The sequence below is a fragment of the Emydura macquarii genome, unplaced genomic scaffold (assembly GCF_026122565.2).
Source record: "Emydura macquarii macquarii isolate MOO-44397 ecotype Brisbane River unplaced genomic scaffold, CSIRO-AGI_Emac_v2 contig_1170, whole genome shotgun sequence".
NCBI classification, from domain to species: Eukaryota; Metazoa; Chordata; order Testudines; family Chelidae; genus Emydura; species Emydura macquarii.
Window position 1 is genome coordinate 1515510 of NW_027131307.1, and position 16514 is coordinate 1532023.

At 46.3% G+C, this 16514-nt stretch overlaps 1 protein-coding gene across 4 annotated transcripts in view; it reads left to right on the forward strand.

Annotated features, from left to right (window-relative positions):
* CEP250 (centrosomal protein 250) overlaps positions 1 to 16514 on the forward strand; it is a 133091-nt gene that overhangs the window by 52904 nt on the left and 63673 nt on the right. For all 4 annotated transcript variants that reach the window (XM_067546872.1, XM_067546874.1, XM_067546876.1 and 1 more), the window contains 5 exons: positions 986 to 1130; positions 1562 to 1708; positions 1903 to 2133; positions 9310 to 9503; positions 16354 to 16481. In XM_067546872.1, the coding sequence (XP_067402973.1) occupies positions 986 to 1130; positions 1562 to 1708; positions 1903 to 2133; positions 9310 to 9503; positions 16354 to 16481 (845 nt within the window). The remainder of the gene's footprint in view (positions 1 to 985; positions 1131 to 1561; positions 1709 to 1902; positions 2134 to 9309; positions 9504 to 16353; positions 16482 to 16514) is intronic.

Consider the following 16514-nt stretch of genomic DNA (forward strand, 5'->3'; position numbering starts at 1 on the left):
GACTGTGCACCATTCTGGATTTACTAAACACAGGCCCTGCTGCAAACTGTAGCCAGAAGTAGATATACTGTTTTCCAAGAGAGAGGGAGCTGGGGAAAAAAGAACAGAAAGATGGTAAATGCTATAACAGAGTACTCTCTGTCAAGCCTACCCTCTCTCCAGTTACAAAGAGAAGTGCAGAAAAGTGAAGAAACCAAAAATTTACTGCATAGAGCTCTCTGGGTTAGGGGATATTTCAGATCTTCCTGTGACATGGGCCAGTGGCCTGATCCACTTTGTAAATCCTCTTCCTCCCTCTCCATCTACCTTTGCATACACTACAGCCACTTCCCTGAAGTTGTTCTGGACTCAATTAATTTATACCCATAAAATAAAGTTGGTTTGGGACCAACGTGAAGTGGCTAAAACCTGCCAGACTATAAATTCAGCCTCTTTCACATTAGATTGCAAACTCTTTTTCACAGCTTTTCAAACCAAGATGAGAACAATCTTGGGAAAATAAATTTGGAGTCAGAAATATAAGTGTTAGCAATGTTCCCAGTTGGTTCACACTGGGGATGTGTGTGTTAGAAAGGTAGGAGGAAGTTTACAAGGAACTGTTATGAGGGAGCCCAAAAGTTGCAAAATGGAGGTACATGAAGGCCAACATTTTCCCTTTTTTGAGGCACTGTGGTGCTTTTTGTAAACATTGCCTAGATGTATTCTTTTTCTCTCAAATATAAGCACTTAACTCTAGGGCTTCTCACCCACAGCAGAGACAAAGGATGAGTAGCTCAAGCCAACAATGTCCTGGGACCCTGAAGCATAGAAGGACTGATGGAATTGGCTGAAACAGCATGTCTCGGATAGGAGACATTTGGATGTTTTATTGTCTTGGATTTTTAAATGATAAAGCCTTTAAATCTAAAAGCCTTTTTCCTTCCTCCCTCAAATTCTACCATTATATATGTGTCTGTTTGTCTGTCTGTCTCCCTCCTCCTCTCAGTGAGAAGGCTTTAACTGCACTCGAAGCAAAGCATTCATTGTTAAGGAGTGAGTTGGTTGCCATGAAGGAGGTGCTGGAGAAATCTCGCCTTGATGGGGAGCTGATGACGCAAGAGAAACACGAGCTTGCCATGGCATTGGAGAGGGTACGGGTTCATCTGTTATTCCCAGGCAGCGTCAAGCCCAGTTTGTAATTTCAAGAAAGAATTCAAATAGCAGACTCACCATACACTAGTTCCTGCAGCATGAAAAGGCTAGATAGTGTTATCCCCATAAGGGGACAGCAGAATCAAACCAGAAAACCTCTTCAGGGAGTTCAGCCTGCATATGCATAGAGGGATGACTGAGAGAGGATTGGGACCCCAACAATACGGAAAGAGGAATTGTTAGAGGAGACACATCTGGGATTAGGGATGTGTATGGTGAGGGAGATACACTTTGGGAATGAGGGAAGAGGACTCTCAGAGACACAGCTGATGGGGGGGGGTTTGGTATGGAAAGAGGGATCCTTGGATTAAAGCAAGGGAAGCCTTTCAAGGGTTTTGTTTTCATCTCCTTTCTTCCTTTGCCCTGCTAGGCAGAACAGTCAATTGCTGAGTTGACAGGGGCCCAGAATAAACTGAAGGCAGAAATTGCTGATCTGCATGATGTGGCTGAGAAGATGAGTGCCATTAATGAGGCTCTAGCTTTGGATAAAGTGCAGTTGAATCAGCTTGTTCTGCAGGTGAGTCACGGTCTCCAAGGTACCAGTGGTTGGGTTTATCTTGGTGAGGTCTTCTTCAAGCTTCTCGAGGGAATACTAGGACTGATTGAGTGTGGACATGGCATAGTCTTCCCTGCCCAGGGCAGGGGCCTGAAAAAAGAGAAAGTCTGTGTTCTCTACTCCTTGATTTCTTTTCTGTTCTTACTTGGATGTAGTTGGAGCAGGAGAATCAGGCTTTAACAAGCAGAGTGGAGGACATGCAGAGAACAACGATCTCTGTGCAGGAGGAGCTGAGTCTGTCGGAAAGAGCAAACGAGGAGTTCTGTGCACAGAAGACCCATCTGGAGCAGTTGCTGCAGAAGGCAAAGGAGGTGCAGGAGCGGCTGCAGGCAGAGTTGACTGTGCTGAGAGAGGAGAGAAAAGAGACCCAGGAGGTGATGAGTCAGGTGAGAGCAGACCCCAGTTCTCTACAGGTATGTGGCAGCACTAGCACGGTGGTGCTGAGGCTGGACTGGGTGCCACTGGTTTTTAAAACATCCTCTGCACTAAGACCCCCAGTGCTGTTGGAAACAATACATGGAAAGAATTCACATGACTCTTATGCACTTCCCACTGGCATGTCTCAGACTGATGGTGAAGGGTAGCTTTCGTGAGGACTCTCTATGTTCTCTTGGAAGTTGACTTGTCCAATGGAGAGTGTAGTGCATATAGTGAAAAAGGTCACTTTCCACTCCAGGAACCCAAAGCACTTTACAGAGGTTAGTGAGTTCAGCCTCACAACCTTCCTGAGAGGGAGGAATAGATGAGGAATCTGAGGCTGAAGGTGACACACCGGCCTATGGCAGAGCATGGAATTGGACCCAGTCCTGTCCCTTAATTACAGAAGCATTCTGGTGCCACCACTGCACCTGCTGCTGCCCCAGGGAGTGCTCACTGGAAAGCTGCATATTACAGTAGAATCATAGAATATTAGAGTTGTAAGGGACCTCAGGAGGTCATCTAGTCCAACCCCCTGCTCAAAGCAGGACTAACCTCAGTTATATCATCCCAGCCAGGGCTTTGTCAAGCCTCAGCTTAAAAACCTCTAAAGATGGAGATTCCACCACCTCCCTAGGTAACCCATTCCAGTGCTTCACCACCCTCCTAGTGAAAAACTTTTTCCTAATGTCCAACCTAGACCTCCCCAACTGCAACTTGAGACCATTGCTCCTTGTTCTGTCATCTGCCACCACCAAGAACAGCCTAGTTCCATCCTCCCTGGAACCCCCTTTCAGGTAGTTAAAGGCTGCTATCAAATCCCCCCTCATTCTTCTCTTTTGCGGACTAAACAAGCCTAGTTCCCTCAGCCTCTCCTCATAAGTCCTGTGCTCCAGCCCCCTAATAATTTTTGTTGCCCTCCGCTGTACTCTCTCTAACTTATCCACATCCTTGTTGTAGTGGGGGGCCCAAAACTGGACATAATACTCTAAATGCGGCCTTACCAATGCCGAATAGAGGGGAATAATCACTTCCCGCGACCTGCTGGCAATGCCCTTCTAATGCAGCCCAATATGCTATTAGCCTTCTTGACAACCAGGGCACACTGCTGACTCATATCCAGCTTTTTATCCACTGTAACCCCCAGTCCTTTTCTGCAGAACTGCTGCCTAGCTCATCGGTCCCCAGTCTATAGCTGTGCCTGGGATTCTTCCTTCCTAAGTGGAGGACTCTGCACTTTTCTTTGTTGAACCTCATTAGATTTTTTTTGGCCCAATCCTCCCGTTTGTTTAGGTCCTTCTGTATCCTATCCCTACCTTCCAGGGTATCTACCACTCCCCCCAGCTTCGTGTCATCTGCAAACTTGCTGAGGGTACAATCTCCCCCATCTTCCAGATCATTAATGAAGATGTTGAACAAAACCGGCCCCAGGACCGACCCCTGGGGCACTCCGCTTGTGACTGGTTGCCAGCTAGACATGGAGCCATTGATCACTACTCGTTGAGCCCTGTGCTTTAGCCAGTTCTCTATCCATTTTATAGTCCATTCATCCAACCCATACTTCTTTAACTTGCTGATAAGAATACTGTGAGAGACGGTATCAAAAGCTTTGCTAAAGTCAAGGTATATCACATCCACCGCCTTCTCTACATCCACAGAGCCAGTCACCTCATCATAGAAAGCAATCAGCTTGATCAAGCATGACTTTCCCTTGGTGAATCCGTGTTGACTGTTCCTGATCACCTTCCTCTCTTCCAAGTGCCTTAAAATGGATTCCTTAAGGACTGCTCCATGATTTTTCCAGGGATTGAAGTGAGGCTGATCGGTCTGTAGTTCCCTGGATCCTCTTTCCTCCCTTAGGGGCCCATTTCATCCCTGCACCCAACCAATCTGCATTTTCTGATGAAACATTCCTGACCAGCTCTATCTAGGGGATCCCCAGGGGCTGGATTGGCCGGCTTTGCACTCTCCTGACACTAGGATAGCTGAGTGTAATGCAAGGTTCTGTACTAGGTTCAAAATGTCAGGAAGCAGAAGGAAAGGAGAATACAGAAAATTAACACCCTTGTAGAAATTACCAATCCAGCCTCCATTGGATATTGTGTGCAGTACTGGTGACCTCATTGTCCGAGTAGAGGGGTGATGGAACAGTGGTACACTGAAAATTGATTAAAGGAAATGCTTTTTCACTCAACATATAGTTAGATTTTGGAACCCCATTGCCACAGGATGCCACCACTGAGGCCAAGGGGTTAGCACAATACAGAGAGGGATTGGACATATATCTGGGTGACCAGAATATTGAGAGTTACAATAGTAACTACTAAGAAAGGAGATGGAAGGGCAGCAGGGTTGATGTTATGGATTTGGAGGAAATGCCCCTGGGGGAATTATCTTATGGCGATGTTTCATGCACCTTTCTTTGGTGTGTCTTGCACCTTTTTCTGAAGCAGCTGGTATTGGTCACTGTCAGAGAGAGGATAGTGGTCTAGGTGGATTGTTGGTCTGGATGCACTCTGGCAATTTTTTTGTTCCTACAGATGATTTTGGCCCTGGGAATCCCATGGGCCTGTGCTCCTCACTTCCCCTGCCTGCAGCTCCTGGGAATGATTTCTAAATGCCCATGCTTTCTTGAAGAACCTCTGGTCACCACCTGCCTCCATGCCAAGGGTAGCTGGGTGTACTCCCTCCAAGCTGACCAGGATGATACTGCAGCCTTCTGTCTTGACTTATTAGTGAGCTCTTTCAGGTTCCCTGTCTTGGTTATTTGCCGTAACTGCTTATCTCATGGCCCTTGCCCTATAAAAGCTGGTTAGCTGTTCAGTGCTGTCTTATCTCTGGCTGCATAGGCTGACAGCTTATGCAAACTCCTTCTTGCTCACTGGGAATTTCCTCTGCTGCTCTGCGTTTAGTCCCAAGCAATAGGACCTTTGTTTAAAATGGCTTTGATCTCTTCTTCACTGCTCTCTGGGAGTTGTGGCTGCTTTCCATCCCTCTGTCCCCCCTTATGGTGCACATTGTTGGCAGTTCCTGATGATCCATACCTTACCACTTGCTTACTTGCTGCATCTTGCAGTTACCCTGGAGCCCAGCCTCATTCAGGGGCCTGCTTCTAGCTTTTCAGCCATGCACTCCGGCACAGCCAAACTCTATTTGGAGCACTGGGGAGTTAGTTGTTAATTAGTATCTCTGTTGTTAACTGGGGGTTAGTTGCTGGATTAGTATTTCCAAAATACCACTGGAATGAGAACTGTTGAGTTCTCCCCTGGGAAGTCTCTTGGCAATAGAGTCTATTGAAGTAGCAAATGTTTTTTGAAAAGGCTTGTCAAATGCTCATTAGCAGGGAAAGGTTATAGTAAGAGCTTGGAAGTCAGGCTCTCTCCCTGCCCAGAGCTTTGCAGTGGTTAGTTACACCAGAATGGCATTTCATGGTGGAAGAGTGGCTTATCTCTCAGTCTTGGTAACATGACCAGTGCGTCAGTTTCCATTGATGGAAAGTGGGTTTTAGCTCTCTAGCCAAACCAAAAAGTCCTTCCTGACTGGGGCAACTATAGATCAAATCTTCACTTGTCTATAGCCCTCATTCTCTGGGTCACAGCCTTCCCTGGAGGGTCTGGTTCAGCCTTTGTTCATCTCCAGGATACATCACCACAACTCTACCAGCTCCCAGAGTTGAAGAGCAGCTCTTGCTCTTGATTCAGAAAGCTCCAGTCTTGGGGCTAGTGACATGGATGTCAAGTCCAACCCCACACCCTTGCAGCTTCTTTTTTCCAAGGTTTCTCCTTCACTCTGCCACCATCTGTGATGTTCCTTCCCCCTGCAATCTGGAGTGGTGTGTAGCTGTGTCACCCCAATTCTTCACTCTTGGGTCCTGACTTACCCCGCTTTGCTGTGTGAACCACCCACTCCTGGGTCGGCTCACGCCCAGCCTCCTGCGTGTAATTGGTCCCTCATCCATGAAGGAGTGCTCTGGCCAGCCACTCATGGGGATAGACCCCCAGCAAACACCCTCAGTCCCAGATGCAACCCCAGGAATTGCTGTCCTTCAGGGTTCGATGCTGCACACTGCAGACTCATTTACACTTGTCTGTCAATTTATCAAAGAAATTGATATGCACCAACTCTCACTCTAAGTGAGGTCTGCACACACTCAATCCATATGCACTGTTTTAGATAAAGCAAACAAATAAGTTTGACTACAGCAAGATTTTAAGTGAATCTAAGTCAGATTATCAATAAATCAAGGAGTTAATCACAATTAACTAAAAGAGAACTCACATCTTAAACTAAGATTAACGTTCCAGTCTGTATTCAGTTTACCGCATAAGCTGGTTGTGATGCCTCTTGCAACCAGGCCTCCCCTCTCTATGGGTAGATTCTCAGTCTTTGGTGTTGCTTAGAAGATGGATTCCAGGGGAGCGCTCAGAGACAAAGACACCTCAGCTTTTAACAAGTTTCCCCAACATCCCCTGGGATCAGGTGATCTAATGTGCATGATTTCTTCCACTTGAGCCAAGGTGCTCATGATTGCTTAGGCCAGTCCATTGTTCCTGTATGCATGCCTCTGTGGAGCATGGAAACACAGCTTTGTGCTCGTCTGCATCTATTCAAACCATGTGAGACACACCTTTAGGGATATGACACAGCAGAGTTTCATATCTGTACATATGTGTGACATTGCAGGAAACATGCTACCAGAACAATAGTGTTCAGTATGCCATGAGCATGCCAAAAACACCTTACATGACATGCTTTGCATCAGACAATACACAGTTACACTGTAAGTTACACTGTGAATGATACACAAATCTCACCATAAGGGTATATATGGGGTACAGCGTGTCACACCATCCCTCAGCTTCCCAAGGACTGGATCTCTAGGGAAACTCCACCTCCTCAGTGCACTTTACCTAGGCTCTTTGACAGGCTTTTTTAAAAGCCTCTTGCAGGCCTTTTGCCTGGAGAGACCTTGCACTTCTGCTTCTGTCCATGGCCAGAGAGAGACCCACAGCAGATCTTGCTCCCTCCCTGATCTTTCCTTTATTGAGGTGAGGGAACCCTTTATATTAAGCCTTATTTTCAAGCATTCTTTGTTAGAAAGCCTACAACTCCATGAGTTGTAACTGGTAACAGAGCAGAGCAGTAGCGTGCCTTAAAGGGCCAACGTGCCCTGTTATAGGTAGAAGTGGAGCATTGGCTGCACAGGGGCTGACTTTGTTTTGCTGATGGGTGCTGTACCCTGGCTCCACCCCCCACTGGGTTGCGCAGGGGCAGGAGGTGATAGGCTGTGCCAGGACACGAGCCCCACCCAAGCAGTCCTAGGACTGCAGGGCTGGGGGGGCATGGGCCGCAGGGTCAGGAGGCAGCAAGGTGCGGCTCGGTGTACCCAATTTTCCAGCCAAGGGTACCAAGCCACCCCACCCCTTCCCCAGCCCTAGCTCTAGCCTAGCCGGGCTATCTTCGTGATTTACCTGCTGCCTGGGGTTGGAGGGAGCCTGATTGGGAGCTGCAGCCACACACACTGGCTGGGAGACACAAATTAGTGCAGGTAGGAGGCACTGCTGGCAGGCTAACACCCAGCGCGGCAACCAGTCTAACCCTAACCCCTTAAACTGCCTTTTTTTTTTTTTTTTTTTGGTTACAGTGGGAGGTGGGGGGCATAGTTTGAGAGTTGGGCCCCCTCCCTGTCTGGGTTCTGCCCTGAGGCTGCCAGAGGATGGAGCAGAGGCCCAGGTGTCTGGGGTCAGAATGACTCAGTCCTGCCCATGGGAGCAAGGAGATGCTGCCCCTGGAAACAACAATTCACAGCTGATTGATTTAATCTGATTAAATCAAACAGTGAATCAGCAGCCAGGTGGGTGGGGCAAGACAAGCTACAGCCACAGTCCATGGGTGAAATAGCTGATCAGTGGACTCCACCAACAGCTAATCATTTTGACTGTCCTAGTGAGTGCTGAGCATCCACTATTTTTTTCTGTGGGTGGTGGGCCCTCTAGGCACCCCCAGAGTTGGCACCTGTGATTGGATGTGCTGTGTTCAGAACTAACCAATAAACTTTTAGGAAAGGAGGTGACATAACTCTGATTACATGGGAGACCTTCCTCAAACCTTGAGGAAGAAGAGAAGAGAGACATGAACAAAGAGACGATTTAAACTGACACTGGACTAATTTGATTTTAGTATATCAAAAAAAGAATTTGTGAGTATTTGGGAAGTAGAATGGGGAATTTGTCTTCACTTGTATGATTGTTTCATAATCTGATGTATTATAAACACCCAAAATTAGTATAAGATAGGTTTGTTACCTTATTTCATTTTTAAGGTCTTTCCTTTGTTTGATTGTCTGAGTTTTTGTGTACTGTGCTTTGACAAATGCCCAGCTTGGGTGTTATGATGAAAGAAAAGCTATGTAGTTTGGGTTAGTGTCCAGGCATGGCTGTCTGTTGGAAATGTGTAGGAGGAATCTGATCCATGCAACACTTATGGACAGGATTATGTTATAAACCAAAAGCCTTGTTGGTGCAGACGTTTGCAATCTACCACACTCATAACTTGGCCACATCAAACTGATTTTCACAAAGTGATGGAAGACACTTCTCATCCCAAGGCCTGTTTTCCTGCCAAATCTCAGCTATTTACACCCAGCCACTTAAAAAAAAGTGGGATCAAACTGTCGTTTTTTAAGAATGGGGACCCATATTTATTTTCACTCTTCTCAGTCTCACAAATGCCTAAACTGTCTTTGCTCAAACTTTCAAAAAGTCACCTTCAGGCATACTTCAACCAGGATGCCCAGAAGATTTCAGCTTGAAAGGTGAAAGTTTTGGAAAGTTTTAATACAGGATCTTTGCATGGAAGCACATAGGCAGCCTTAGCCATATGTGTGGTAGTACTGGAGCCATAGAACTATCCCAAGCAACCCACTATGGACATAGACATCATTTCCAAATTGTCATTTTCAGGCCTGGCTGTCTCCTGATGGATCAGTGCACAGGAACACCATGAAGTATGATTGTCTCAGTTCTTCAGCTACAAATGTGGCAGCACTCAGCTCTGACTGGCTCGAGGGTGTGCTCGAGGATGTGCTCTGGAGAGAACCTTGGGGAGTATCACCAGCTCATTTCCTCCTTTCCCCCCATTTTCAGATGTGTCGCCAGGAGGAGTCATCCAGCACCGACTTGGAGCAAACACGCCAGGAGTCAAGTCGCCGTGGAGATGCACTGGCCAAAGTATCCAGAGAAAAGGAATCGCTGGTGCGAGAGAAGGCAGCACTGGCGGTGCGACTAGGGGCTGTGGAACGGGACAGACGGGGCCTTTCAGAGCAGCTGGCAGAGCTCAGGTAAGGTTGGTGAAAGGGCTTGTGCAGCACACAGATACATGTGTTGGATATAGTTGTAATGACACTCAGCACTGACCACTTTCCATCTGAGGTCATGATATGTTTTGCAAACAGCCTCATCCCCTCTGGCAGGTAGGGTTGTTTTAATACCCATGTGCCAGGTCCAGGGCTCACTCAGTTGGAGTCACAAGTGAAGTAGAGAAAACTCTCCCTGGGACTTCAGGTTTATTTTTGGTGCAAGCTTAATAAACTAAAGCAGAAGTGTCTGCCCATGCCCACGTCTTGCAACAGAGTACTGTGTAAGCTCTCAGTATAATTCTTCATTGACTGGTTCCTTAGCTCTCACAGAGTGAGCTACCACTAAGCCATCCTGTTTGGCACAAGCTGTTTGCTTGGCACCAAGTGCTTATCAGGATTGTGGAATGGAGTCTGAGGCTTCAGAGGCTGAGTTTTCTGCAGGCTGCACTCTTGTGTTGATTGAGCAGACACCATCACTGATTTTGACACCACAGATTTTGGAGCAGGCACTTTTGGATCCAAGGCTTTGACCTGAGGACATTCAGAGTCAGTTGCACAGACATTTAAGGTGAAGCTAGAAACTTACTCCGGAGGTCCTGGGAACCCAGGAACCTTCAGGGATCCATTTCTATGTTTGCTTATGTTGAGCATGATGAGGTTCTTAGGAATGTGCCACTGACAGAGATTCTATTTTCCCCCTTGGTACTCTCTAGCTTCTTTCGACTTCTAGTCCTTCCCTGTTTTATGGATCCTTTACTCCTGAGCCTTCCTGACCTGTGGGAACAGGCATCAAGGAGAAATTACATCATTACATCACATCACATTACATTACAGGCATCAAGGAGAAATCTGAGTGATCCTCTGGTCCAGGGAGAGTTAGCTGTTAGTTGGCATGTTGCCACTGAAGAGGATGATTCTTCTTAAGAATTTGGGCTACCAGAATAATCCAGGGAATGAAGAGCCTGACTTATGAGAGGAGACTAAAAGTGCTTGGTTTGTTTAGCCTAGCAAAATGAAGCTGAGAAGGGAGCTGATTGTTCTCTATAAATGAACTGGGGGGCAAACAGGGAGGGAGAGGAACCTTTTAAGCTAAAGGACAATGCTGACAAGAAGAAATGGGTATAAACGGGCCATGAAAAGACTTAGGCTGGAAATTGAAAGAAGGTTTCTAGCCATCAGAGAAGTGAGGTTCTGAAGCAGCCTTTCAATAGGAATCATGGGGGCAAGAAACCCAATTAGTTTTAAGATAGCTCTTGATAAATTTATGACAGATTATACAATGAGGTTGCCTGCTATAATAGGGGACTGGACTCCATGACTCAGGAGGTCTCTTCCAGTCCTGTGCTCCCTTATCAGGAAAAGGAAGAGGAACAGGAGATTCATAGATTCCAGGGCCAGAAGGGATCATTGTGATCATCTAATCCAACCTCCTGCATCGCACAGATCATAGAACTTCCCCACAATAATTTCTAGAGCACATCATGTAGAAAAACAAGAGATAGTTGCTGGACCTAGTGAACAAGCTGTTTAGTCTTCTGCCTCTCTTGTGAAGTGGTTAGAGAGAGTTTTTCATCCTCTCAAGGTGATTTTTAGACGCTTCCAGGAAGATAGGTCATATTGGTGGTGCTTTTGATTGAGTTGTCAATCATGCTGGAGAAATATCATTGACTTTTGACATCATAAAACTCAATAATAGGGTTAATTTAACTATCTGATAAATAAGACCTCCTGGAACAAGCCTGAGTTTTGGTTTTAATGCATTTTGTGTGTCCAGGATCTATATTGGGTGATGCCATGCTGAAATGTGTATTGCCAATTATCAGGCTGTATTTCCATGTTACATTTTTTTCTTCTGGGATCCACCCCTGCCTTTCCTGGGAGAGCTCCAGAGGATATTATAGCCAAAACTAAATCCATTGTGTCCAGATGACAGAAGATTCTGAATCTTGACCTTAGAGCTCTGTACAATGATTCAGGCAGCTATTCACTTTCTCACCATGGCTAAAACTCACTCTTCATCAATGGATAAACTAAAGCAGAGGACTTACTGTTTGAAGGACCAAACCTTCTCAGTATGAAAACTGATGAGACAATGGAGAAACTAGCAATCTCTAGGTTTATATAGTCCTTAATAGAAGAAATCAGCTCTGTAAACGGTCCCCTGATGTGGGCGGGGTCAGTGGCCCTCCCTCGGCATCAATTTCCGAGGGAGGCCACACCTCCTGGCGCCTGCACCCTTTGGGGAGTCCAAAAAATGGGTGACTGTCTCTTGCCCTTAGCAGGATGAGTCCTGTTTTCAGACCCCGGCCCTTAGGCGGGCGAGCCAAACAAATGGGGCAGTAGTCTCTGGCCCTTAGTAGGGCGAGCACGCAGTTCAAGGCCCCGACACTTAATCATGGCAGGCCAGCAAATGGGAACAGTCTCTAGTTCTTCGTAGGGCAAGTAAGCAGTTCCGAGACCCGGCCCCTAGGCAGGGCAGGTAAAGCAAACGGGAACTGTCTCTAGCCCTTGGCAGGGTGAGGAAATAGTCCAAGGCCCAGCCCTCAGACAGGGTGGGCTGGCAGCAGGGAAAATAGTCTCTGGCCCCCAGCGGGGCGAGCATGCAGTCCCAAAGCCCTGGCCCATAGGCAGGGTGGGGCAGACAGCGGGGAACAGGCACTGGCCCTTAGCTGGCAATCACCCCAGGTTGGGATAGGAAAGGGGGAGGGGGACGCAGGCCCATCCGTCTCCACTGCGTCCCAGCCCTGGGCCCTGGCAGTGACAGGGTGTCCCGTCACTGGGTCAGCGGGGCTCCAGCCGAAACCCGCTGACTTGGTGCAAGTGTAAGCTCAGCCGGACTGTAGTTGACTGCCTCTTGACTACTTCCTTCCACCCGCTCCCTAGAGTACCTGGTCTCTGGAGTCATACCCCGTCTCCTCAGGGTACTCTTTGGACTCGTCTGTGGAGGGCAGCTCCTTCAGGTCGCAGGGTCCTGGGGCCTCCTTTGGCCCGCAGGGGGTTGGTAACTCGGGTAGCTCTTCCAGGTCGCAGGATCCAGGGGTCTCCTCTGGCTCACTGGGCTCAGGAAGCTCCTCTAGGTCCTCTGGCCCCAGGCAGTGGGCAGCTCTGGCAGCCTCTCCTCTGGGTAATGGACGGATTCAGGCCCCAGCACCAAGAGAGAGATGTCCTTCTCCCTCGGCTGCCTTCCCCTGAGTGAGCGGGAAGGCCTGCCTCTTATGCTTTCTGACCCAGCTCCCTGCTTCCAGTCAGGTGTTGCTGTACTCCCAGGCTCCGCTCTCCGAAGGGGGTTTGGCTCTCCCTTGCTTTCAGTCTCCAAGGGTGGCCACACCTCCTGGCCACAAGCTCCCTTCTTTTGTCAATGCCAACATCGGTCACAACAGGTGATAGGGCAGGTTACAAAGATCTTTTGATAGGCAGAAGTCAAAGCACTAATGAGAAGACACCAAGAGCTGCTGCTGTTTCTACAGCTGCATCTTCATCCTCTATGCTGCAAATCAAATGGAGTTCCCAGGGGGTTTGGCTCACTTCCCATTCTGAAGTAATTTCCTTATGGAGGCATGTCTACACCACAGGCTTAAGTCGACTTGTGTTAGCTGCCTTACATCAACCCAACTATGTAGTGTAGACCAAGGCTGGGTTTCCATTTGGGGACTGACTTTCCTTCTTTCTTGAAGCACTGAGTACAGTTACTAGTGGATCCTGGAGATAGCAGACTCAGGTTATGCTACTCAGTTGCACTAAGTTTCCCTTTCTTATCCCTTTACAGGCATCCTCCTCAAGAGAAAGTGCTAGGGGATATAGTTCCATCATTCCTCAGTTTGGGAGCCATAAAGGTGATCTCTCAGCAGTGCTTGTTTCCAAAAAACAGACATCTTTGTTCCATATTGGATTTTAAGAAACTAAACAACTACATCAGAAACGACATCAGAAAGTTCAAATTTCATATGGTGACTTTGACTTCTGTGTTTTCTTCCTTGAGTCCAGGAGAGTGGTTGGTGGCTTTTGACCTCAAGGACATCTAGTTTCATACATAGGATCATACAACCGGAAGTGACCTCGAGAGGTTATCTAGTCTAGTCCCCTGCACTCATAGCAGTATTATCTAGACCATCGCTGACAGGTGTTTGTCTAACATGCTCTTAAAAATCTCCAGTGATGGAGATTATACAGTCTCCGTAAGCAATTTATTCCAGTCCTTAACTAGCCTGATAGGTATGAAGTTTTTCCTAATATCTATCCTAACCCACTGTAGCTGCAATTTAAGCCTATTGCTTCTGATCCTATCCTCAGAGGTCAGTAAGAATTATTTTTTTCCATTCTCTTTGTAACAATCTTTTATGTACTTGAAAGCTGTTATCATGTCCCCCTTCAGTCTTCTGTTCTCCAGACTAAACAAACTCAATGTTTTCAATCTTCCCTCAGAGGTCATGCTTTCTAGACCTTTAATAATTTTTGTTGCTCTTTGGACTTTCTCCAATTTGCCCACATCTCTCCTGAAATGTGGTATCTAGAATTGGACACAATACTCCACTTGAGGCCTAATCAGCGTGGAGTAGAGTGGAAGGATTACTTCTCGTGTCTTGCTTACAACACTCCTGCTATTTCATCCCAGAATTATGGTTGCTTTTTTTGCAACTGTGTTACACTGTTGACTCTCATTTGGCTTGTGATCTACTATTACCCACAGCTCCCTTTTCGCAGTACTCCTTCCTAGGCAGTCATTTCCATTTTGTATCTGTGCAACTGATTGTTCCTTCCTAAGTGAAGTACTTTGCATTTGTCCTTATTGAATTTCATCCTGTTTATTCAGACTATTTCTCCAGTTTGTCCAGATTATTTTGAATTTTAATCCTATGCTCCAAAACATTTACAACTTTTTCCAGTTTGGTAACATCTGCAAACTTTGTAAGTGTACGCTCTAGTCTATGCAGTTATCTAAATCATTGATGAAGATATTGAACAGAACCAGACCCAGAACTGATCCTGGTGGGACCCCACTTGTTACGCCCTTCCAGCTTGACTGTGAACCACTGAGACCTACACTCTGGGAATGGAAACTCATATTGGAAAGCACAATCCCAACTATACGTACAAAATGATGGGGTCTAAATTAGCTGTTACCACTCAAGTAAGAGATTTTGGAGTCATTGTGGATAGTTCTCTGAAAACATCTGCTCAATGTCAGCAGCATCAAAAAAGCTAACAGAATTTTAGGAACCATTAGGAAAGGGACATATAAGAAGACAAAAAATATCATAATCCCACAATATAAATCCATGGTAGACCCACACCTTGAATACTGTGTGCGGTTCTCATTGTGCCATCTCAAATAAAGATATATTACAATTGGAAATGGTCCAGAGAAGGGCAACAAAAATGATTAGGGGTATGGAACAGCTTCCATTTGAGGAGAGATTAAAAAGACTGGGACTGTTCAGTTTGGATAAGAGACTTCTGTGATATGATAGAGGTCTATAAAATCATGACTGGTGTGAAGAAAGTGAATAAAGAAGTATTATTTACTCCTTCGCATAATATACAAACCAGGGATCACCAAATGAAATGTATAGGGAGCAGGTTTAAAAAAAAAAAAAGGGAAGTGATTTTTCACACAACCCATAGTCAACCTGTAGAACTTGTTGCTAGGGGATGTTGTGAAAGCCAAAAATATAACTAGGTTCAAAAAGGTATTAGATAAGTTCATGGAGGATAGGTCCATCAATGGTTATTAGCCAAGATGGTCTGTGACACAGTCCAAGGCTCTGGATGTCCCTGAACATCTGACTGCCAGATGCAGGGGTTGAATCACTTCATAACTGCCCTATTCTGCTTATTCCCTAAAGCTTCTGGCCCTAGACACTGTCTAAAGACAGGATACTGGGCTAGATGGACCATTGGTCTGACCCAGTCTGGTCATTCTTATCTTCTTAATGGGAGCATTAAAAGGCTACTAGTCTAGCCAGCCAGGGAAACACATGTATTTCACCAGCCTGCAGAGCTGATAATGTGCTGATGAGTGTCATGGTCTCTAAGCAATGAGATGGTTTTGCTAATTCACACAGATATTGTGGGTCCAGCTACCAGTGCTTGCACATATTTTACAAGCACAGGTTAGTCCTGGCTATTAAAACCAAACTGTGATTTGCACTTTCTGTTGTGGATGTCTCACTGTTCCATGTACCCGCATTGGGGTTGCAGAGGAGGAAGTGCAACATTGTTGCAAAAATGGCAAAGACATGTCTTCAGCCTGTTATTTTCCATGCAGTCCATTTTCCATCCCTAGTTGCTGGGGATCCTGAGCCACCTCCTCAGTGAAATAATGGCCCGGAAGTGCCAAGTGTAAGAGAGACAAGGTGGGTGAGGTAATATCTTTTATTGGACCAACTTTTGATGGTGAGAGAGAGCAGCTTTCAAGCTTACACTGAGCTCTTTTTCAGAATCGGGTCTTGGATTCTGTACTGAGTGTCATCGCTATATGCATGATGGAACAGACTGTTTAGCGTAAGTAGTTAACACATATTTCAAAGGACCATTCAAGGTGAAGTGAACAGGCCACTTCACCCTGAATGGTCCCTTGAAATAGGTGTTAACTACTTATGCTAAACAAACTGTTCCACCACATATATAGCTGTGACACTCTGTGTATAGAATCCAAGACCTGAAGAAGAGCTCAGTTTAAGCTCAGAAGCTTTTCTCTCACACCATCCAAAATTGGTCCAATAAAGGAAATTACCGCACCTACCTTGTCTCTCTAATATCCTGGGACCGACCTGGCTACCACAACACTGCAAGTGCAAGAGACTCATCATTGCTATGTATTTATAATGTGTAGATCAGCAAAAGAAATCTTGGAATCCAGCCTCTTTGAAGCTCAATCGCAGGTGTCTCAGCTGGAGGTGACTAGGAGTCAGCTGGAAATCAAAGTTCAAACAGTCACCCAGGCCAAACAGGTGATACTAGGTAAGATGTTGAGAGGCACAGCCTACCGGAGAT